We start from the raw sequence: 24,639 nt of genomic DNA, 5'->3' as shown, positions 1-24,639 counted from the left end.
CCCCTTTTAAAGGTCAAATTACATCTTTTGCTGCAGATTCAGCTTTACCGGTAGGACATCTGCATTTTTATGTAGAAGGTCTAAGGATCAATCTCAGGCATCTGCAGGGAGGGCTGGAAAGGTTCCCTCACCTGAAACCCTGGAGAGCTGACACCAGTCAGTGTGGTCATTACTAGGGGAAGGTAAAAAAAGAAGAAGGTAAAGGACCCCTGGACGGTTATGTCCAGTCAAAGAATGGGGTTGTGGCGTTCATCTCGCTTTCAGGCCAAGGGAACCAGTGTTTGTCCACAGACAGCTTTCCAGGTCATGTGGCCAGCATGACTAAACCACTTCTGGCGCAACGGAACACTGTGACAGAAACCAGAGCGCACAGAAATGCTGTTTACCTTCCTGCCACAGTTGTACCTATTTATCTACTTGCACTGGCGTGCTTTTGAACTGCTAGGTTGGCAGGACCTGGGAGAGAGCAATGGGAGCTCACACCGTCACGGGGATTCAAACCGCCAACCTTCTGATCGGCAAGCCTAAGAGCCTCAGTGGTTTAGACCACGTCGCCACCCGCATCCATTACTAATCCAGATAGACCAATGGTCTGACTCAGTATGGGGTAGCTCTTTATGTTCCTGTGTATTTATTTTCACCTGTTTTTCGGCAGGCCAACAGGCAGGCAGAAGAGAGAATTATATTGGGACAGAGAGGATATCTTTAATCCTTAGCCCATGTGGTTTTTATCACCTAACACACCCTACACCCAGTCCTGCCACCAAGGTAAGCTGCTTTTTGTATTGCTGAGGGGGAAATAGTAAATACAGATAATGTCCAATATATTGTTTGACTCCTATCCTACGATTAAGCTACCCATACACTGCCTCGTGCAAAAATCCAGCCAGCTAAGTTTAAAAAAATAAAAAGGTAAATACACCTTGAGCAAGCTCAAATATGGACTGTGTAAACCATGAATGAATCATAAATAAATCATGAATATCATATATCAGCCTTTGGCTTTTTCACAAAGCGATGTCTCGGAAAAACCAAGAAAGGTTTGCAGGAGTGTAGTTTAGGGGTGTAATCCTATGCTGCAGATCTACTGGTTGAGAACTTATGGGGTTCAGCAGAAGCCTTGTATGTCCAGCAGAATACCAAATGCAATGCCACCAGGACAGATACACTGGCGGAAGACCCTTGATATGCTGGTGGAGTAGCCAGAGCAGGGTGTGTGTGTGAGAGAGAGATGTGGGTGGGTTGTGGGAAGAACCGGGGGGAGCACATTCCACATCCTATTCTACATCAGTCCATAGCCACACCCGCATAGATGGCACAACTTTGCACTAGCCCCAGGCCTAACACCAATAATTTCCCATCTATTGCTTTCAATGAGTTCTTCTTAAATAACTGAACAGCAGTAGTATATCTTAAGTCCCATGGTAATGTGAATATAAGGCTTGCTCTGTCGGTTTGTAACTACTGCATTTATTTACCCATAAATTCCTGTTTCACAAGCCACCATTTGAGTTTTACGCAAAGGCAGAACAGCACTGAATATCCTAAAATATGGCAAGTATGGCTTCCTCAGCCTCGGCCCTCCAGGTGTTTTGAGACTACAATTCCCATCATCCCCGACCACTGGTCCTGCTAGCTAGGGATCATGGGAGTTGTAAGCCAAAGACATCTGGAGGGGCGAGGTTGAGGAAGCCTGAAGTAAACAGAAACCTTAAAAAAAAAACCCAACCCAACTAGGAGTAGAGGAAACTATGGTTCACACCTTTCCACAATGCTATTCAAATATTCCAGTAATAAGTTTTTTCAAGTATTAAGGTACAGACCAACTTCCTTGTTGCACTGTATTTCCTTATTTAAATCATCTTAGCCTATTGAAAACTCAGTATCCTGTACTGTAGTTATTTTCATCCAGTAAAACTCTTGCAACCTATTTTTCAGTTCAGCACAGACATCCAAGAATAATATATCTAAACTTCAGGCCAATTAGGGCTGCCATACATCCGGAGTTTCCCGGACATTACCGGGATTCCAAAAGCAGAATCAGGGGGAATTTCCGAAAGGTAGTGCTTTGTCCTGGATCTTAGGCAAATCAATCGAAGAAAGCTCAACAACTTCTTTCAGGGTGTCCTGGTTTTTACTTTTTGAAACATGGCAACCCTAGTTTAATGTATGTGATGAGCTATAAGGCAAACGACTCTATATGCACCTTAACATAACAGCATTACAACCATTCACTTATGAGGATAGGAAGCAGCACAAACTGAAATTCACCACAAAGTTCACACCAAAGAAAAGTGGAATAAATCTCAGTTTCACACTTCTGGACAAATGCAAAGGAGCATCCTTTTTTCTGCTCCCTCATCTTTTATTACTTTGCTAAGCACAAAGTCTGAAAAGCAAAAAACCTCCAAGGAGGGGGAAGGAGTCTAAGAACATAGATGATTAATGTTCAAAAAGTTTTTAAAACTATTTTAAGGCAAACAGGAAAAGGAATCAATGTTTCCATTTAAAAAAGAAAGAAAGAAAAGATGTGAACTAAACACTCAAAATCACTATTTGCCTTTGCAAAAAAGTAATTTCTTAAGGTGAAGTTCACTTACACATTAATCCAAACTAAAAAGGTGCTCTATCTATGTGCGGGCACAGATGCTTAACAAGCCTATACAGAAGTTTAGAAAGAGCAGCTCCAGAAAATGCCACCCTACCACTTTCCAGTTCTTAAACAAACACCCTGTGTTGCACAAAAGTTACTACTTTCTTCAGAAGTATGTCATTTGCAGATTACCACACCTGTTATACTTTTTTATCTTGGCACATTGAAAAATATCCTTGCTTAAAATGATATTTCACAAGTTAGCTTTCCTTACCTTTAAAAATAACGGACACGATAGGATCTGGTTTTCCGAATTTATGTCTAGGGATATTGGCAGCAGATTCCACAATTACCCGGAGCATGGTTTTCAGTGTTTTTTAAATTGCAGCAGTTTTTGAAGAAATGTGTACTTCAGACTCTCTGCAGCCTCCAGTCTGAAGTGCCAGCAGGAGGAGGCTGGAAATGGCTCTGTTACAGTAAAGTGCAGCTGATGGGTGGATCTATGACGAGTTTAGTTACTAAAGGCTGGGGGGGGGGATTGTGTAAACTGACTCCCTGTGGTATTAGAGACAGTTAGTTACTAAAGGCTTAAGGCTAAGTAGGAGAAGGGTTTGTGCAAGCTGACACCCACCATTCCTGTGGTATTAGGAAAAAACTGGTACCAACTTGTGAATTCTGGCAGTGCAAAGTAAGGAATTTGCTAAGTATGATGGTTTATAAAGAGGTGGGAATCTTTTTGCATATGAATTATAGTCAGGAAAAAAATATGAATGTAACGCACAGAACACACACACCCTTCTCATTTTGCTATTGATGTGAAAAGATGTTAATATAACTTTTGCAATAAAACATAGCAATATTCTCCCTTTTTAAACGAACTTCTTTCCACATGCCATCAGCCGGTATATTCCTGTCATTTTTTTGTTTCTTTTTCATTCAGGACTTCAATAAATCAAAACAGCCTTAGATTGCCCCCTTCTGGAGGGATCAAAAATAACCTGTGAAATAATGTTATGTTTAGTTAGGTAGTTGGGGGGGATAGCTACCTATCTTCCTCCCTATCGCCCTGAAGCCTCTGGTGGCAGGGGGGCTCTGGGGGGGAGGGGGGAAGGAAACCCAACTACAAAATGGACCTCCTTTGGATGGTCGCACCTCATAGGTTCCTCTTGTGGCAGGAGGGGGCCTGTGGGGAGGCGTCACGAAGAAGGTGGGAAACAATGTTGGTTTTTAAGAATAAGAATTGGAATTAAGAATAAGAAACCCGCTATAACTATATTAAGAAATTATGAAAACCAGGAAGAAGGGATCTGAGGAAGTCACAAATACAATGTTTAACAAAGTAAGAAATTGATATTTTTAATTGTTTGTTTGTTTGTGTAGTATGTTGGAGGATTATATATAAATAGCTGGGGGGCACCTTACCCTAACCTCTCCTTTCGTCTTGGGGCCTCCTGGTGGTAGGGGGGGTCCGGGAGCTAAGGGGGGGGGTGAGGAAAAACCCAGCTTTAAAATGGACTACCTTCGACTCTCAACACCTGCAGGATCTACTTGTGGCAGAAGTGGACTTGTGGGGGGAGGGAGGGAAGGTGGATGGAAATGTTTTATATGTTTTGTCCTTTTTTGTGTGTTATTATATAAAATCAATAAAATTATTTTTTTTTAAAAAATAACCTGTGAAATAAATTTGTAAGATGGTTATGTACATGTATTTTCACCAATCAATACCGTATAAAGACAGGACTCCACAGCATCATCTGGTGTCACAGTGTTATTCATATACAATGCATATAAAATGCCTTTTCTTCACCAATCTAGCTGAGTCCCAACACAGCAACTGATAGCATCAGGATTCTGCCTGTCTTGGAAGAGCTGGATTTCCCTCCCTCCCTTGACAAGCTCAAGCTTGTCATCGACTCTCAGGCATGTGGTAAAGACCAAGGACAGGACAGAATCCCAACAGAAGTGCTGAAAGCCTTACCTCCTCCTGATGCACCTCTACAGTCTTCTCTTGCAGTGTTGGGGAAAAGGATCTGTGCCATAAGACATGTGCAACCCCATCATTGTGATCCTATAAGAACAAATGTGACCACCATGATTGTAACAACTGTGGAATCCCCTTGCTGGGTACTTGGGGAAAGCTTTCGCCCATGTAGTTCTCAGCAGAGTAGAGTTACTTGCTGACAGGATCTATCAAGAAACACGAGTTTCCTCACAAGGAAGTAACATGGAGGCCAGACTTTTTATGATAGTACAGGATTTAGGCTATAATCCTGTACCATCATAAAAAGTCTGGACTCCACGTTATTTCCTTGTGAGGAGACATGTGTCACTTTGTTAGTGCCTTGTGGTGCTATTTGTATTTTCCAACCTCCGGTACCAAAACACATAGGAAGCATGTCTATTCATCTCAGTAATGTCTACACAGGCTGGCAGCAGCTGTCTAGGATTTCACACAGGACTCTCTACCAGGTCTAAGTGGAGATGCCCAGGGTCGGAATCTTCTCCATGTGAAACGGAGGCTCTGCTATTGATCCACAACCCTTCCCACACCTCGTGCAGCCCGTAACTCTCACGCATGCCAGTGTAAGTGAGCAAAATCTGCACCATATGGCAAACCTGGTCTCTGGTTAAGGCTGCGAGAGAGAAGCTCCGTCTATTATTATTATTATTACTACTACTACTACTACTACTACTAGCCAGTGCTATTTTTCTGGGGTATGCAGGGGTACGCATATCATTTTGTGAATCTTTTGTCCATTTACCGTAGGCTATTTATTTCCCCGATTTGAATTATAAAATGGTGCTTTTCTTGGGTCAAAATGAAAGTACCCCTAAGGATTTTTTTAAAAGAAAAAAGCACTGATTTTATTATTTTTTGCTTTGCTGTGCACTAGGTTACACACGAGCTAATCAGCGTCGATCCGCTCAGACGTTCCTACATTGAAAACCAGCCAGGCCATACCAGAATTGCTTATGGAAATTTTTAAAACGCTTCTGCAGCGGCAAGGGATGCTGAAACTGCAAAATCTACAGCCGGGCAACGCATTCCATTAAATTAAAATAATACACCAAGAAGGAAGGCGCGCATTAAAAATTGCAAGCTTCCCACGTCCTCCTCCCCACTTCTCTTTCTCCGCCTACTTCGTTCAACCCCACCCCTCTGTGAATCACCACCATTCGCGCCGCCTTCTCCGCGCAAGCTCCAGCTCCGCCGGCGTTTCGTCTCGTTCTGACTCTTCCCGCGCCCCGTCGCTTTCCAACTGAAACGGAAATGGCGTCGAGCGGAGCCGCGGCATTCAAACTCCCGGAAGCAAGCGCTCGGGCGGGGCCGGGTTCGAAGAGGAGCGGTAAAGCCGCTCTCCTCCGTGTCCCTCCCGGAGAAGTGGAAGGAAGGGAGGGGCGGCGGCGCCGTTGTTGCAGCAGCCGCCTTGACGCTGCCCTGCCATCTCGTCGCCGCGCCAGCCGCTCCCGCCCATCGCTCGCCGGGTCTGTCCGCAGTTTCGCGACCATCCGAGGCTGAAAGAAAGCGGGTAAAGCGGAGCGGAGTGGGGGAAAGAGAACTCGGCTCGGGATGGGCAAAGGAAGGGGTGGGTTAGGGTCAAGGAGAGAAACGCAGGTCCCCAGAATATTGGGTTGGCTGCGCTGCCTTGGACCTGCTTTGCTTTTCTATAAGGTGCTCCAGGTGAGAGGGAGAACTCCCCCCAAAAGTTATCCTTTTGTTATTGCAGCAGGGACAAAACAGAAATGCATGCATGTACCAGTGCCGGATTTATGTATAAGCTAAACAAGCTATATAGCTTAGGGCCCCACTCTCTTGGGGGCCCCAAAAAAAAATTAAAGGGGAAAAAACCTGGATGTACATTTCCAAAATATAATATAAAAAACAAATAAAATGAAACCTACATACAGCAGCAGTGTTTTGTGTTGTGTAGGCTCCTATGATGTAAGTCATGGGCCCCGCCTGCTCCCTAAAATATCACTGGTTTCTCATTTCTATATATAGGGTACCTACATTCTGCATGGACTGGTTGCATGGCAACATGTGCAAATGGCTTTAGATACATATAAAGGTCTGGACATATAAAGGGCCCCATTACCTTCAGTAGCTTAGGGCCTCATCAATCCTAAATCCGGCCCTGTATACATCCACGGACCAAACGCCTCTTCAGCACTTATATTCTCAGGGATGGTACAGGAGGTGTGCAATCTGCCTTATCCAGCTTTTGCCTGCCCACATAGTGAAACCTCCTCCCTATCCATCTCTTTTTTTGACTTGCCCGCTAGATGTTTCCTAGCCACCTCAAGTTTCCTACCAAATACAAATAAATGGCCCTACTGTGCTGCATGGGAGATCTGCTAACTAAATCCGGGGTTGAGTGGGTGTGATTTCTCTCCTGGAGATGAAATGGCTGTAATCTTTCCTCTACGGGACAAACAATGGTCGAGGGGCCAGTTTTAATTGGAGAAGTGGCAACACAGTGGGGGTTTAACATGATGGCTCTGAAGAAATTTGCAGCCTCTTGCACCTGCACTACATTTCCGGTGGTTGTTTTTTAAAAAGAATAATAATAACAAAGCGAAGCATTAAGAAATTATGCTTGCAAGTAGTGAAGGTGGTGCTACTTCAGATGGGAGAGGGATCTGATGCTGGGAGTAGCAAGCTGCATTAAATATCTGATGCCTGATTTTAGTACATATTGTACTTTGTAATGTTGTAACACACCCTGAAGCTTCTGGTAGGTAAGAAATTCTAATGATAATAAATCATAATAATAAGGCAAATGTTTCGGAGTGTTACAGAAAGGCAGCAAATGGTTATTTAGCTGAATTACTACTGTGTTGTTACTGCCAGGGATGAAGGGGAAGTACTTGTGGGATTTTGTGCCCCAGGTACCAGAATAACCTGACTTACCTTGCATACTATACAGCTTGACAGGGGGATTTTGCTGGTAGCAAAATGTATTGTGCCAGCCATTCTCCCAGAAGTCTACTAGGAGTTTCATATAATAATAATTTTAGAGTATATAATAAAATGTATTAGTCCCTATGACCTTTCAGTACAGTACTTCCTATTTCCTTTGTGCCACATTTTTTATATATTCCGTTGTGATGTTTTGTTGCAGACTAGCTAAGTATTATAATTGTAACAGGGATCATAAGTATTTCAGATTATTATTTTTTTGCAGTTATGTTGTTGATTCTAACTTATCAGTTCACAAATTCTACACTTTTTTAATTTTGCTACTCTTAACTTTGGAAGGAGCCACTTTCCATTTCAGTGGAAGTATGTTCTTTGAATGGGGATTTTTGTTCTATTCAAAATGTTTGTGAGTCAAAGTTACTGCTATAGTCCTGTTTTATGCATGTTTGGGACCAAGTGTGGGATTCAATTAAACATTTGTGCAAAAAGATTAGTTGTCACTCAGTGGTATTCAACCCCCCCCCCCAAACACATTTCCTCCCTTGTGCACCCTTCATTGCCTCCAAATCTGCTTTGGAGGATTAGGGGAACTCCAGAACAGATTTAGGGAGGGGAGAGGGAGAGAATGTTCCTTTGCTCAGTGCGAAATCCTAGCATTGAAGGAATGTTCTCCATAGTGCTACATTGACTACAACTCTATGGCTCCAGATTTTTAAAATAATTTCTGTAGAGGAAGTCCCAGTGAATTTGGTTAGACTTCTGAGTAAGTTTGCTTAAGATCAGGCTGAGAGAATTGTGTTATTCAGCTTATTTAATGAGACTTGAATTGAGGCATTATAACAAGCCACTTGGGACACTGCAGGGAAACGTGCATAATGGAAGGACAGAAGAGGCTGTTCCTTCAATGGTACCTGGTTATTTATTTATTTCTAGAAAATCTGAAGGACATCAAAGGACATCAAAGAGATGAATATCAGCAAGTGGGGATTGAAGTCTGGTGATTCCAAATCTGAATCTGAGTTGCAGGTATATAAGAAAGAGAATGCAGCCCTGAAAAAATCTTTGGAAGACCTCATTAAGGGCAAAAGAAAAATGACACCAGAAGAAAGGAACAGATTCCTGGAGGTGATATAAACATTTCTGCATGCAAAACTTCCAGTCTTGAGCTGTTAACTGTAAAGGAATCATTGAAGATTTAACAAATGGAGTGATTTTGTATTGCATATTACTTAAAATCTGAATGTTAATTTTGAACCTTTAAAGTGCCTTCTCTTTCAAAGTCAGAACTTGGGAGATAATAGTTACTTTGCCACAAAACACCAATTTTACCATCATAGTTGCTAACAGTACTAGTATGATTGCTTGCCCTGTACATTTAAGAATATTTTATTTCAAAATTGGCTTGTTAACTGTGATAATATGCTTGCTTACATTTCATGTAGAGAATACTTGCCCTTGAAACAGAAAATGCAAAATGTAATAATATCATTGGAGAGAAAAATCAAGAAATTCAGCTCCTGAAAGACAAGCTGAAGATCAAAAGTAAAAATGGTGATGTTACTTCTCTGCTTAGTCAACTAGAAGAGAAAACGCAGGAAGTGGCAAGGAGAGAACAGCTACTTCATTCCCTCTCAGAAGAGGTGGATCGGTTGAAAAACCAGTTATCTGCAGTTACTACAGATTGTTCAGACCTTGAAAATAGAGCCAATAATGTGCAGATTTCCAAGGTAAGTTATGGCTGCTGCTATATATTTATTACCCCACCACTTTCCACGACAGGACAAATGACAGCTTACAGATAAAAATGAGAAGTGCTTAAAGCATAGAAAACAATTTAAAAATAATTAAACATTGATAGAATTAAAGCTATCTACATATATAAAATATATTAAAGCCATACCATTTACAATTAAAACAGCATTAGCTTAATGTTCTTGATGGTAAGAGCAGTTTGACAATGGAACCAACTGCCTACAGTAGTGGTGAGTTGTTGTTTTTTGGGTTTGGTTCCCCCCCCCCAAATCAGGCCTTCAAATAGAGGCTGGGCAGCCATCTATTAGGGATGCTCTAACTGGAATTCCTGCACTGAGCAGGGGGTTGGGTTAGGTGGCTTACAGGGCCATAGTCGCAGTCGACAGGTTGGACATCCCTGTTCTAATTGATGCATAGCATCAGCTTAGACCAAATTCTTTTAACATAAGAAGCATAAAAATACCCTGCTGGATCAGGCCAATGGCACATCTAGTCCTGCATTCTGTTCTTGCAGTGGCCTATCAGATGCCTGTGGGAAATACGCAAGCACTCTGCCTACCTGCTATTCCCAGCAACTGCCATTTGGAGACATACTGCCTCCGACAGTGAAGGTACAACATAGCCATTGTGGCTAACGGCCTTTGATAGGCTTATCCTCTGCCGTATTGTCCAATCTTCTTGTAAAGCCATTGCTGTCTCCTGCTGGAGCAAGTTCCACAATTTAACAGCTTTGCTAGCCCGTTAATTATCCCATTGCTCACATCAACAGATTTTTAGCATTGCTAACATCAGCAGATAACTTTAGTAATCTCCAGTTTGGTAAATGGAATGTTGGTGAGTCTGATTCCTTGCAAAAGGCTTTTGATTCGATGTGGAATATTGTGGAAAACAATTATGGCAATACCAAGAAGAGAAGGTAGGTGGCAATAGAATATCAGCTACATTGTGTGAAACGGCATATACAGTGGTACCTCGGTTTACGAACTTAATCCATTTCTAAAGTCCGTACTTAAACCACACCTTCCCATATGAGGCCTCCCGCCTTCCACCATTCAGATTCCGTTCGTAGACCGAGGTAAAGTTCACAAACCTGAACACTACTTCCGGTTTTGAGGAGTTTGTAAACTGAATAGTTTGTAAACAGGACTGTTCGTAAACCGAGGTACCACTGTATAAGTTACAGGCTGGTTGTGTGTGTTCTCAGTTGGTGATCAAGCATTTACAGGAAAACAAGTTAGTCCTGATATTTTAGGGCGAGCGACAAGTTAGCACCTTGCTTAATTTTTAGTATGCCATTCGGGAATCCTAGTACTGAAAACTCATTGGCCATAATCCAGTACAGAATTGAATGCACGTAAGCCCATTGATTTCAATAGTTATGTTTAAATACTTATGTTAATATGGGATTGTGGCTAGGATGTGCAGCTGTTGAAAACATATCTTGAATGCAGGTTATGTTCAACTCAGTTCAGCCTTGTACTAGAAGAGAATTAATTTCCGCTAATGCACAATATACTTACTCCTTTAATAAACCGAAAACACTTCCAAAGGGGGTGGTGTGTGTGTGTGTGTGTGTGTGTGTGTGTATTCCCCTAGTATTGCAAAAGCCCTCTGAATCCCCATTTGGGTTTGCAAAGCGCAGATCGGCAAATAACTCGGTGTGTAACTTAATAGTGTCTGCTGAAAATAGTTCCCAGTACCTAGAATATGAAATCTTTTGAAATCCATTTTAGCAGGAGCACCTGGTACGTAAAAGTTGCAACTAGTGCAAAATGCACCCCAGTATGAACCCAGGCCACACCAGCTCTGAAGGAGTTGCACTTGTTGGTATGCTTTTGAGTCCAACTCAAGGTGCTAGTAACACATACATTCCTAAACTGTTTGGAGCCAAAATATATGACAGAATGCCTCTTCCCTTGTGGTTGTCCCATCCTTTATGAAATAGAGGGGTGGGTGTAGGGGTTTTTATGTTGTCGTCTTCCCCCACCTCTGGAACAATCTATCCCAGAGGTCCATCTAGCACTGCATTAATGCCCTTGTTCTAGTTGCTGAAGATGCGCCATGCTGCAAAAGCATTTGAAGGACTAGTTTCCTATGAAGAATATATTAAGGTATCCTGTACTGCTGCCATGGTGCTTGCTCCAAGTGTACTGGCTGAATCATGTTGCATTTTAATTGGTTTTTATGCAATGTTGATGTGTAATATTTTATTTTCTTTGAGGATTTGGTTGGTCAAAGCAATCTAAGGAACCTGCGAGTTTGGGGGGCATATCCCATAGTGAATTTAATGAAGTTTTTCTATTGCAGGTAGATCCTTTTGACCCACAATACAGAAGAAAATAATTCTTCAGAAGATATTTGATGTAGTCCATAATAAGACAATTGGCTTTTTTAAAATGATGCTTTTCCTATTACATAGAACAAGTTGGTCTTAGAAAAATGCATGCCGTGATGTGGTTGTATATATTCCTGTCTAAAAATAAGAGACACATGCACCCAGCTTAACAAAATCAAACTGTTGAACTGGTTTGTGTTTTGCAGGAAACTGCTATGAGCTTCACTGGAACACCAACAAATGAAGTTGAAATCCAACTGAAAGATGTAAGATTCTTTTTTAAAATGGCACTATGTGTGTGTATATATGCTACTGAAGAGGCATTCTCTTGTATGTTTATTTGGAAGCAAGTTCTAGGGACTTGAAACAGAGCTTGTTCCCAATTAGGTGTGTATGGTAGAGCTCAGTGGCAGAACATCTGCTTTGCGGGCGGAATGTTGCAGATTCAATCCCTGGCATCTCCAGGTGGGGCTGGGAGAGACCCACCTTTGAAGCTCTGCTAGCCATTGTAGACAATACAGTGGTACCTCGAAAGACGAAATTAATTCGTTCCACGAGTCGTTTTGTGTTGCGATAAATTCGTCTTGTGAAGTGCGGTTTCCCATAGGAATGCATGGGGGGGAGTGCAAAAAAAGGGGGCGACTCACCCGCCATGGCCGCTCCAGAAGTTTTTAAGGCTCTGGGGAGGGGGAAGCAGGAGAGAGGCTCCCTCCCTCCTTCCCCAGCAGCCGGACCCTCGCGCCCAACCAGTCTGACAGCCCGTTCATGCACAGACAGGCAGGCTTAAGGTGAGTGAGGGGGGATCCGACTGCTGCGGAAGCTGGGCGATGGCGGTGCCGGAAGCGCAAAGTGGCCGGGCTCTGGGCGGCGGTGGCAGCGAAAGCCCTGCTTCGTCTTGCGAAGTTTTCTATGGCACGGCCACAGAAAACTTCATCTTCTGAGTCTGCCAAAAAATTACAAAACGTTGTCATCTTGCAATTTTTTCGTGCCGCGAGGCGTTCATCTAGCGAGGTACCACTGTAATGAGCTATTGTTATCGCTGTGAATAAGGCAGCTTTCTATGTAAACTTAAGAGTGCAAGAAGTAGAAACACCATGCTAGATTAGACCTACCAAGGTCTCTTGTCTAGTCCAGATTTACATTCATAAGCATCTGGCTACGTTTGGGAGACTACTCAGAACTTGAAGGCAACAGCTCCAGCCCATTATTCACCCACAACTTCATGTAAGAATTCATTCCCAGGCAGGTGAAGCAGATATGAAATGGTACTTTATGGGCTGCTTTGCATTAAAATGCAAGTAACCTTTAAGACATTAGCAGTGTTCTGGCTGGCATTGTAAGTGACACTTCTCATTATACTTGTGCCACAGAAATGTGAAGTGGCAATGTTTAGAGTGCTGCTGTGTTTGGGCCATGTTCAGATCTCTGCTCGGTCTCCTCACTTGGGGTGGGGGCAGGATTCGGTGAGCTAAACCTGCTTCCATGAGTCTACTTTACTTGACCACAAATGAGAATTATACAGCCCAGCATTTCTTAAAAAATGCTGCACAAACTAGTAACTGTGACTTGTGGGATTGTCTCAGCACTGCACCACAAATGACGCCCTATCAATAGGTTGTGCTTCGGATTCCAAGTTTATGTTCAGGTGTTGTTTTACGATTCCTTCAAGGAAGGGCAAATTTCCCCAATCAAGCTTTATGTGTTGTGGAAAGGAGAATTGTTGGTTTATTTCTGTTCTTATTATGCATTTTGTGTTTTTAATATTGTAACTTCATATTGTGAACGACCCTGAGATCTACAGATGAATCCTTGTATTTAGCCACCAGGGTGTTTACATACAGACCAAGTTTGTCTGGTCTCTTTGGCATCTGCCACTTGCTCAGATGGAGCCACTGCCCTACCTGTGTCATGGCTTCATTCCTTGCTACGCACCTGCATCTAAGTATGCTTTTAGATGTTTTTTTTTAAAGCAAAAGGGACAGTGACCAGGCAAACAAGCTCTGCATTTCCCTCCATGGGTGTGAAATAATACAAAATAATGTTTCAAGACTGACATTTACCTTTTGACTGTGTATAAGCCTCTGCTACTACACTCTCAATAAACTAGCAATTAGAGTGGTTAATTATATAGAAATGCATATCTCAAAGCTTGAACTGTTGTATAGAGTTGTAGACGAGCCTTGGGACTGAATGCCTATGATTTTGGGCAGTGTCCAATCAAGTAGTTCTGTTTTCGCAAGGATTTATGGCTGCACAACTGAACTTTCCCTCCCCACACACCCTAACTCTATTTGCTCTGGAGGATTGGGGGAACACCCAGTGCAGTTCTAGGAAGTGCGCAGAAGGCAGGGAAAGTCACATAGTTTAGGTGGAAGTCCTTGTGCTAACAGACTACTTTGTTGGATGCTGCCCTTTATGTTGCTGTAGCTAACTTTTCCATATGTCAATAATAAGCAAATGCCTACACACACACACACACACACACACACACACACACACAGTCATATCTCAGGTTACAGACGCTTCAGGTTGCGTCTTTTCAGGTTGCGTCCCGCGCCAAACCCGGAAGTACCCAAACAGGTTACCTCCGGGTTTCAGCGCATGTGCAGAAGCACTAAATTGTGCTATGCGCAGAAGCGCCAAATCTCAACCCGTACGTGCGCAAACGTGGCACTGCAGGTTGCGTACGCTGCGGGTTGCTAACATGCCTTCCGCATGGATCACGTTCACAACCCGATTGTCCACTGTATGTATATCCTGTATATATGTGTCCACACACACCCTAACTGTAGCCACTGGGATGCATACAAACTACTCCAGAAATTAAAAACCATTTTGAAGACTGTTCAGTATGACTTGGGAGGTGGCTGTTCAAGAAAAAGTCAAATTCCACTTTCTTTTGCAGGCCCAAGTAGTTCTTTGGATCCTGGCCAAAGTTAACGTAGACAAGAAATTTATCAGGTAGCACAGGTACTGACTGTTTGGGCTGCACAGAGCCATAAATTTTTATAGGTCTTGGAATAGGAAACACAACCTCCTACCACACTTTTGTGACTGCTTTGCCTATCCATAGCCAACTTCACAGCTTGTTTTGGGTACTTATTTTTCTTTAACATTCAAAATATGCAATTATATTACAAAATAATAATTTGCTGATCTTATTAAAACAGTATAATTAGCTCTTGGAATAGTACATTGAAGCACATATCTTGAAACTTCATAATGTGAACAACTGTGGTTTCTGTAGCATTGTCATCGTTTAGAAGTGAATCTTAAGAATAATACTTGCTTAAAAGTGCTTTGGAAAATCTCTCAAGTAGCTTCTGTTTCCCGGAGTATTTCACAATCTGTATTGTTTGCAAGAGATAGCCAATGACCTCAGCAGACGGTATGCCTATACTCGCACTATCTTTACAAGATTTTCCTGCTCTTAAATAAAAGCTGATCTTGTTTGATTAAAAGTAAGTTCCTTTATGTGTACGCATTTAGTTTCTGACATTGTGAATCACTTTGAGGAAAACATGTGATGGCAGCACCTCTTAATACGCAATGGGTGTTTCTCAGAGTTAGGGGAGTGCTCCTTGGTGGTACTAGGCATGTTTTATCAGGTTGATGGAACAGCTAAACACCTCTTGCATAAATAACAGCAATTTGATTTCAGTGCAAAACAGGCATGTGTGAGTGATTGACGGAAATTCCAAGGTGCACTTTGCAGTTAAAGTAAAGTTGAATTTTATTTATTGAAACTTGTGTTCACATGCTCTTTAACAGTTAAATATTTCAAAACTGGCAGAAAGCATAAAGTTGAAAAACACAGTCTTCTTTAGGCTAAGGCGCCTGTGCCAAGTAGGATGCTTTTCGTGTACTGCATATGATTTACAGAAAGGTAAGTTATCAATACTTTCCTTGAAACAACTCCTACCAACTTACTTATTATCTTCCCTCTCAAGGCTCTGGAGAAAAACCAGCAGTGGCTGATATATGACCAACAGCGAGAGGCTTACGTTCAGAGCCTTGTGGCAAGGCTCTATGAACTAGAACAGCAGCTGGAAAGTGTTAACCAGCACCAACCAACTGAAACCAGGGCAGAAGGTATTAGCTGGCTTTTCTTCAGGCTTAACAGATTGCACGACAAATTAGTTTATATGGAGAAAGATATCCCAGATCAGTTTTCTGTTTTTAGCTATGAACACTTGCAAGCATAAAACTAAATGAAATGATCACTCTCTTCTGATACTTATACACGTGCTGTAAAAATAAAAAAATGGTGTAAAAATATATACTGATGGTTGCTTAGCTGCGAATCATGGGTGTTGGGATAAATTAATGATGAGTTGTCTTGGCATTGCTCAAGTCACCGGCATGTGACTTCGTTTTTGTAGCAGACATATGAAGTTGTTTTGTAGGTGTGGATTTTAAAGCACGGTTCATTAGAAAAAAACAAACGACTCTTGTGGAATGTGTGCATCTCTTAAGAACTAGCTACCTCCGTAGAGCAGAAACTTGTGGAGAAACTTCTTGATAACAGGTCATTGGCACATGTTGCCTTACAGTTTGCTTGCCTGTGCTGATTTCATATCCATCAAATATATAGTGTCTGGTTTCTTATTGGAAACCAGTCAGTTTTCTCTTGTTACTATAAAACACGCTCATTAAGCATCTGGCGGTTTTTAGCCGATTTAGCTGTTGATGATCTATAACCTGGCTGTAGTGCTGTGAGGAAGTCTGCCCCACGATTAGCTCTGTGGTGGTTCTGTGAGTCCTCAGTCGACAAAGGGATGGACTTCATGGAATCACCAGGGAGTGATGGGGCTAGTCTTGTCCTCTGATAATGTCAGAAAACGGCATGTTCCTTGGTCCTATTTAAAACTTTTGCCAAGTTGCTTGAGGGCTAGAGTTGGGGGCCCTTCATGGTGCCATTGCTGCTTAGCCCCAGCAGCTTGGCTGTGTAGAGTCTGCTGAACTAGAAGGGGCCCTTCTTTCCCTTCCTGAGGAATTGCAAGATTGCCACATAGTGGCGTGGATTGGATCTGCCACGCCACTATGTGGCAATCCACTATGTGGATCTGCCTATCCTGGTATAGAATGTGTTCTTCTTTAATAACGTATTAGTGGCTTAAATTTCCTTCTGAGTAACTTTGAATAAGGAAATACAGTGGTACCTCTACTTACAAATAACTCTACTTAAGAATGTTTCTACTTACGAATGGAGCTCCGTCCACCATCTTGGATGCGGTTTAGATAGGATTTTTTCTACTTACGAATTTTTAGATAGGGTTGCTTCTACTTACGAATTTTTTCTCCCAATGCATTCCTATGGGATTCGACTTACAATTTTTTCGACTTACAAATGTGCATTCGGAACGCATTAAATTCGTAAGTAGAGGTACCACTGTACAGCTACTGCGAGGGGCAAGGCAGAGTCTTGAATAAGGCTGTTCCTTTTCCGTTAACAAATATGTTCTGCGGGTGCGAGTTTGCTAAGGATCTTTGTTGAAGCATCCCCTCCCCACTCTTCTCTTCCATGTTCTGTTGTGGGTTCCTGCCAGACGATAAGCAAAGATATTACGAGCAGTTGTTGCTAGCCACCAGAAATGACCTAGAGACAGAAAGGCGTTCCGTAGCCCAGCTGCATTCCGACCTCATTGAATTCCAAAGGAAGTATGATGAAGCCAAGCAGGAGGTGATGCATTTAAATAGTCTACTAAAGTCGCACAAGCAGACTGACATTCAAACTCTTCAGGACGAAAACAACCTCAAAGGGCAGATGCTGCAGAGGCTTACTCAAGAAAACGAAGTGACCAGAGACCAGCTTGAGGAAGAAAGGAAACGAACGCAAGCACTCTCATCTCAGGTTGGTATAAAGGGGAGTTGCCGACTTCACTTTCACAGTTTACACATTCATGGAGTTGGGGTGGAAGATGACCTCCAAGCCCAACATGATCCCTACCCCTTTCCCTCTCCATAATTCAAGGGGCTGTGAATTATATCAGATGCACATATAAATGTGGTAAGTGCCAATGCTGATTAGCCACACTGTATTGCTTTCAAAGGAATGTGCATTTCAAGGGTCCTTACCACTGAAACCAACCAAGTGTGGACAGGCAGCATCTTTGCTTAGATACCTGTCCTATATTGGCAAGCAATACGTGCTTCCATGCATGGGTCTCCTTGGATGTGAGTTGAGCAAAGAAACATTGGGGGGGGGAGGCAGCAGGAAAAGGAGGAAATCACTGTTCTCTACCCTGACCCTTTTTCTTGGGCGAGATGCATAACCAAGTAGAAGCAAAATATTGTTAATTTAATTTCTTACCCGCCCTTCACCCTGAAGTCCCAGGGTGGGTTACAACACTTTAAAGTACAACAATAAAATCAATATATAACACAATTCCAATAATAGGGTTGTTCCTAAAAATACTTGTTCAGCATGCTTAAAAAATTTAAAAAGCAAGGAACCTGGAGCAGCAGCCCTACCATCTTACCAGTGAGGATATATAAAAACAAAAATCCATGGATTTACATAGGTTGATTATTTGAAACCACCTTACAGAATTGTCTTGTTAATATAGTCTTTTACACATGGTATAGGTTGAGATGCTTCAGAGATCTTTGCTAAAACAGCAAGAAGAACACACAAGGATAACAGCTTTGGAACAGCAGGTAACAGGTTGCACACTATTATTAACGGCACTTTTCAGTCAGAACTAAAACCCATAGGCATAATATTTATGCTAATATTTTAGGCAGTTTTATTACAGTACAAGCAAGTAAGCTGTTCTTCCTGATATTGAGATAGATTGTGCATTTTTCATGATAGCGATTTGCCTTGGTACTTACTGCTGATAGGAAAGTTTTGAACTAAGTGAGAATTTGAAATCCATTAATCATTTAATTGGCATCCCTCTGTAGAATCTCTACTCTTTAAATTCTACAGTTATGGAAGTGAGGTTTTTATAAATATTAAAGGACTTAACAACTGTGTGTGTACATGCAGTAGCAGAACATTAAAAATACATTGCGCGAACCCTTCAAAATAGGCTTTAATTTATTTCTTTGCATTAGATCCAACCTTTTCTTTTCCTAAGGAGCTCACGTAATTATAGCATGAAATCCACAGTGTGTAACAAACTCTGGTTTTTCACCCAATGTTTCTTGCCAGATCCAGGCATGCACATCTGACTTTGAGAATGAGAAGCTCGACCGTCAGAACTTGCAGCATCAGTTGAACAAAGTCCTTAAGGAGCTGCGCAAGGCAAGGGACCAAATAACTCGCCTTGAGCCCTCAGTGAGTAGTACTGTGTTTCTAGAGTCATTGGGTAGAATTCAGTGTAGTGCTAAGAAGATTGGCTGGACCTATAAAGGAATATTACTAATTTGTAATGGGAAATATTTTTTCCCCCAGAAGCTTCCAGAGTGTGGAGGATGTACAGAGGTCTTGCACGACTTCCAGGCTGCCTTTGAAGACAAGCTGACAATGCAGAACAACTGTCCTTCACCAAAACGTTCAAATTTTCTTGATGAAAGTTTCCTGGAGTGCCCCAAATGTAAAGCACAATATCCTACAAGTCAGCATAGGGAGCTGTTAGCCCATATTGACTTCTGTGCAGATTAAATACAAGGACAAACTTGTAGGTATGTCTTTTGTCACTCCCATGTATTTTTAACGGAAAATAATGGCTTGTAAAAAAAAAGCAAGATTCTAAAGGACCACAGTTCCTATTCCCATGATATGTACTTCTGTTCTCATTATTATTGTTTTACAAAGGGTTAGTCCTTAACAGTATCTAGAAAAACAGGAAACAGTTTTGTTTGAGTGGTAATGTAAATTCTAAATTACTGATTGTGCTGTATTTGCACAGCCGGAGGCAGTAGAAATGGTTTGGTTTTATTTTCCATGGCCAAATACCCCCTTGCAAATAGTCAACAAAATTACTGCCAAACATTCCTGTTTCAATCTTAAAGATATATGTAGTTTGTTTTACTTAATTAATATTTTCTGCTTTATATATTGTCTGTTTCCAGAAATGCATTTTCAGAATCTTGGGGCAGAAAGGAAAATGTTTCTAATATATGAGTCTCTGTGAGGATGTAGCCCACCTGAGGGAATGTGTGGCGACAATTGCGTGTAGCAGAAAATTTATATAGTACCTCTTCTACCTTCCATCAAACTTTTTGTGTGTGTGTGTGTGCAGAAAAAAAGAGTGAACCCAAAATTCAGAGCATCAGGGTGCCTCTTAAGACTGTTGCAGCCATTTTGTTTGCTTGAAGTACACTCCTGTTTGCACTCTGCTATCCCGCAGCTAAAAGCTAGGGATATAATTTATCAGGGAACCTGTATGAGGAAATGGATTTTAAATGAATAAAACAGAATTGGCTATGCCACCAACGTTCTCTGTGTCTTTTTTTAATAGCTGGTGAACGTTTAGGGAAATCAAACAGCTAGGCAAATTGTATCTATGTATGCAGTGGTGTGTTTTTCAAACTTTATGAAATCATCCTCCCCTATCCCCTAAAATACACAAGATCACCTTCATTTGCCTTCAGTTCCTCATCCCTGCTTTGCCACTTCCTTAACTCTTCTCATTATGCCACCTCCCCAGCCTAAGTTAACTTGACTGTAAACAGTCACTGCTCGTTCTCAGAAATCCCATTGGGGTGTATGTAATGCCTTCTATTTTGGAAATTCCTGCGCCTTGTGTTTGTAAAATCGCTACCCAATTTGGCATGCAAACTGTTTGCAATGAACCGCCTTGCAGGTATCGCACACCAATCTGGAAACATTGTTGGCTGCATGGCACTAGGTGAACAGATGCCAAACTAGAGACCACGCTACAAGAAAAACGTCCTATCTTGCAATCTCGCCAGACAAAACTGGCTAGTACAATTCTGAAGTTTCTTTCCTTAAATTTGGATTTGGCCAGGCTCATGTTCAGACGTGCTTTGATCTTGACTGGTTTGTGGTAGAGCAAGCATGAACTCCAGCCACCAGGACCACCACACCTAGCACTGCACTCGACTCCTGCCCACCCCACTCTGCAGAACCCTTTTAACAACAAACCCTTTTAACAACAGACTGCTGCCTTCAAATAGCAAAGGTTTTTCAGACTGGTTGTGTTGTACAGGTTTTAGCTTTTTTCAAATTTGTCTTTATTTTTTAAAATAAGATTTTCTTTACAATGTTCTTATTTCATGTAGCCTCTTATATCCCTGAAACATATGATTGCCTTAAATCAAGAGTGGACAAACTTTTCAGGATCAAGTGCCACATTCTTGGGTGGGGGGTTGTGTTTGGGGGGAGGACCACATATCACAAGTGGCAGACAAAACCAATCAAAAAGCGAGACACTCCATATTTCTCTCTCTCTCTCTCTCTCTCTCTCTCTCTCTCTCTCTCTCTCTCTCTCTCTCTCTCAACACACACACACACACACACACACACAAAACATTGCATTGCATTGCATTGCAAACCTGCCTGCCTTCACCAGAACCAAGCAGTGATTCCTACACAAAACTGTCAAGTTGAACCATAAGAAGAACCGCTGCAGATAAAAATCTCATCCTGAAAAACAACAATGTCTGGAAGGGCCACCCTGACGGGGCTTTGTGCATGGGCAGAATGGGCCCAGAAATGCCTGTCTCCTAGATTGACATTTTTTGGTGCTGCTTTAGGGCAGCAGCAAAATACAGCAGCTTCTTTGATGTAGGAGAACAAATGAGGCGGGAGGGCTCTATGCAGCCTGTAGATTGCCCATTTTCTCTTAGATTATGAGCCCCATTGGGACAGAGGGACTAATTTTAGAGAAACTTAAGTCCATAGGATACAGAGGAACAGAAAGTATATTGTATGCCACTCCATTAACAGTAAATGGTACTCACAAAAAAATATTAAGATGTATATTCCGTGTTTCTGTGTAATACGTGGTGTTGGCCTACTTGGAACACCATATTCTTTGGGAAAGCATTGTTAGTAGGCTTATCTATCAGCCAGTTGGAAGACACTGTAATGTAGTATTGTTAAAGGACTGTTCTTCTGGGTAATAGTTCCAAAATGTGCTTCTCTGGAGAAAGATAATAATACACTTAGACTTCTGAGTGGAGCTGGATTCTGCAGAAAGAGAGAGAAAGAAAGAAAGAAAGAAAAAAAGAAAGAAAAAAAAAGAAAGAAAGAAAGAAAGAAAGAGAAAGAAGTGTGGTATTGATTCTCCCCAAACAGAAATTCAGTTTCTTGATGTAGGACAGCTTTTGCCAACCTGGGGCTTTCCTAAAGTTTTGGATTATTCCCATTAGCTTCAGCTAGCATGTCAATACTGGGTGGAGCTGATGTAAAACAGTCCAAAACAGCTGAAGGGTTGACTAAGGCAGTGGTACAGTTTTGTGTGTTTGTATTGCCACATGATTAGGGAATTTATTCTGTAAACCAGCTGACTGACATTTCTCCCTTCAATGTTGCCTTCTGGAACGTTGAGGTATTAGGGGTTGTCAGTGACGAATGTGCTTTGTACTGTTCTAAAAAGAGGGCAGGCCCAAGATTGACATAGTATATACCCAGGTAGCTTTCCATGGTATAAATCTTCCAGGCTTGAGGAAACGCTAATTTTTACATAACTGACACTAACTGACCCAGTTGGCGCACGTTATCTTCTGTCTAGCTTTCGCTACGCAGAATGCAATGGATTCTGCAACTAAGTTTTGGTTTCAAATTCTCATGATAAACTCAATCTGTTCAAATATAGATTCATGATTCCCAAAGGTAAACGATAAGTGATACTAATATAACTTAATATCCTTGAATTGCCCACACACCCTACTCAAATAAACTATACTGACACTAAATAATTCAGCTTTTTATTAAAGCCTTCGAGTTCTACTATTGAAGTATTAAGCAAGCATAAAGAGATGCAAGGTACCATCGCAGGTCCAAATTCTCAAGTCACTTTATAGAACATTTCATTAGTTTAGCTTTGCAGAGGTGTAACGCTGTGGCCAAAACATTTTTGTAGCACTTCCAACGCTAACAAATGTAGCAATAAGTTTGTAGGCTTGTGTTGATCAGGGAGCTTCATTAGTAAGCCTGTATGTATATAGGGTCTCTTTCTTTTCTCAGCCTTTTATCTGCTTTTGATTATTTTAATGCTGGTTCCACCTGCTTTTTTTATTCTTGTGTGTTTTATTTTATCTGCAGACTATGTCGTTGCCCTGGAAATACTTCTGCTGAAACGTGGCATATAAATCTATAAAACTAAAGCAATAAAAAAAGACCTAAGTCCCCATTGACTGAGCTGGGAGAATCATGCAAGAGGCAACAATCCCTAAAACAAAATACGTTTGTCTTAAAGCTAAAGTCACACAGCTAGTAATTATTGATACAGCTTGCCTGAAGAACTTAGTCTTATGATTTCATTGCCTACACACACACACACCCCTATACCTACCTACCTACCTACACACACAGAGAGATTCTAGTGTAGTTTTGAAGGCAACTCGTGGTACGTCTCCACCCCCATCGTTCTGCCCGGACACTGAGGTCCAGTGCCAAGGGCCTTCTGGCGGTTCCCTCGTTGCAAGAAGCCAAGTTGCAGGGAACCAGGCAGAGGGCCTTCTCAGTAGTGGCGCCCGCCCTGTGGAACGCCCTCCCATCTGATGTCAAAGAGAAAAACAGCTACCAGATTTTTAGAAGACATCGGAAGGCAGCCCTGTTTAGAGAGGCTTTTAATCTTTCATTGATTATTTTATTCTTCTGTTGGAAGCTGCCCAGATGGGCAGGGTATAAATATTATTATTATTATTATCATCATCAACAGGGAAGTGGTAAGAATTTGATGTATAAAGGCTCCCAGCCACCAGCTGGTTTGGTGCTACCCATTACTGACCTCAACTTACCGGTAAGTCAGGTTGAACGTGTTTGTTGTTCTTTTCCCTTCAACCAACCAAACAGCACTAGGATTGCTAATAGTCTTTGCCCAGGTGTGTTAACCTGCCGTCATCAGATGTTATTTTTAGGCCTCTAAGATGCAAACTGGGCAACATCCATGTCCATCCTGCCTGCACAACAGAAATCCACTGATGCGCACCATCCATCTTTCATAAAGCCTTCCCTGCTCATTTGAAAAATGCTTTGTTTATAAATGGAAATGCGGATAGTGTTGCTCCAGACCCAGAATAACATAGCTTATTGTTCCTCTGTTTCAGATAGTTAATAGTATTATGATGCAATCCTCCACACCAGGCCCTCTCTAGAACTTTAATGAGAAATGCTGCACTTTAACCTGTGGGTTGAAGAAAGATTCTACCGAGAAACTTTAGGAGGGGAAATAATTATCCCACCCCCCCAGGCCAGTGACCTACCTATTCCTGCACAACTATTTTCAAACTCAGCCAGCCTACCCTCGTCACCATGTCAACTGCTCACCATCTGCTTCTTCATATTCAGTATATCTCTGCCATCTGTTTGCCTTAAGACGGTGAAAAAGAACTGAGTTGGCCTGCTCTTATTTGCTACATGCAAATAAAGGACTGAATGCCTTCATGCATGGAATGCAATAAACAATTCCTTTTTCACAGCCCTTGAAAGCCAGCTGAAAAGGACTCTGCCTTCCTTATGGGTAGAGTTTAATATGTCACGCCAAACACCACAAATATTTAAAGATGCTATGTGTCAACCATCACATGTAAAGGAGTATGAAAGCACCAAGAACACAACGTCTTCAAAGCCTACACAGACTTACACCTCTAGGCAAACATACATTTCTCAAAGACGGAGGCTGCAATCTATACACGCTTACCTGGGAATAATTCTCATTGAGCCCAATGAGATGTACTTCCCAATAGACATGTTTGGGACTGCATTATAAAAGTATGTGAATAACACTGCCATATGCAAGCCTTTCGCTCATTTACACACTTTAAAACAGCTTGCCTCACATGCTTGTGTAAAAGGGAAAAAAGGGAAAAGACTGCTACTGTAAGTCCAGGTTTTTAAGACAAGCTGTAGAATGGAATGGATCGGACCAGTTTTACAATCTAACCGCTTCAACATTG

General features: G+C 41.8%; 2 protein-coding genes across 9 annotated transcripts in view; one reads left to right on the top strand and one right to left on the bottom strand.

The window, feature by feature from the left end:
- MYOF (myoferlin) overlaps nucleotides 1-3,168 on the bottom strand; it is a 75,292-nt gene extending 72,124 nt beyond the window's left edge. For all 4 annotated transcript variants that reach the window (XM_088670340.1, XM_035137401.3, XM_088670341.1 and 1 more), the window contains exon 1: nucleotides 2,868-3,168. In XM_088670340.1, coding sequence (XP_088526466.1) covers nucleotides 2,868-2,955 — 88 coding nt within the window. In that variant the 5' untranslated portion in view covers nucleotides 2,956-3,168. The remainder of the gene's footprint in view (nucleotides 1-2,867) is intronic.
- A 2,745-nt stretch (nucleotides 3,169-5,913) lies between these two features.
- Nucleotides 5,914-22,978, top strand: CEP55 (centrosomal protein 55). 5 transcript variants are annotated; one of them, XM_088670339.1, is made up of 10 exons: nucleotides 5,914-6,123; nucleotides 8,448-8,639; nucleotides 8,957-9,241; nucleotides 11,808-11,867; nucleotides 15,552-15,693; nucleotides 17,151-17,455; nucleotides 18,190-18,261; nucleotides 18,761-18,886; nucleotides 19,004-19,233; nucleotides 22,784-22,978. In XM_088670339.1, the coding sequence occupies exons 2-9, from the start codon at nucleotides 8,481-8,483 to the stop codon at nucleotides 19,211-19,213; spliced, it is 1,359 nt and encodes a 452-aa protein (XP_088526465.1). In that variant the 5' UTR covers nucleotides 5,914-6,123; nucleotides 8,448-8,480; the 3' UTR covers nucleotides 19,214-19,233; nucleotides 22,784-22,978. The 5 variants fall into 5 exon arrangements, with proteins under 5 accessions (XP_088526465.1, XP_034994595.3, XP_034994594.3 ...); XM_035138704.3 differs by lacking the exon at nucleotides 22,784-22,978 and having other exon boundaries at nucleotides 17,154-17,455; nucleotides 19,004-19,983; XM_035138703.3 differs by lacking the exon at nucleotides 22,784-22,978 and having other exon boundaries at nucleotides 19,007-19,983.
- The last annotated feature ends 1,661 nt before the right edge of the window (nucleotides 22,979-24,639 follow it).

Source organism: Zootoca vivipara, chromosome 5, assembly GCF_965207765.1.
Source record: "Zootoca vivipara chromosome 5, rZooViv2.hap1.1, whole genome shotgun sequence".
Lineage (NCBI taxonomy): Eukaryota > Metazoa > Chordata > Lepidosauria > Squamata > Lacertidae > Zootoca > Zootoca vivipara.
The sequence above is the reverse complement of the archived record's forward strand: the minus strand, read 5'-3'. Positions and strand labels throughout refer to the sequence as shown.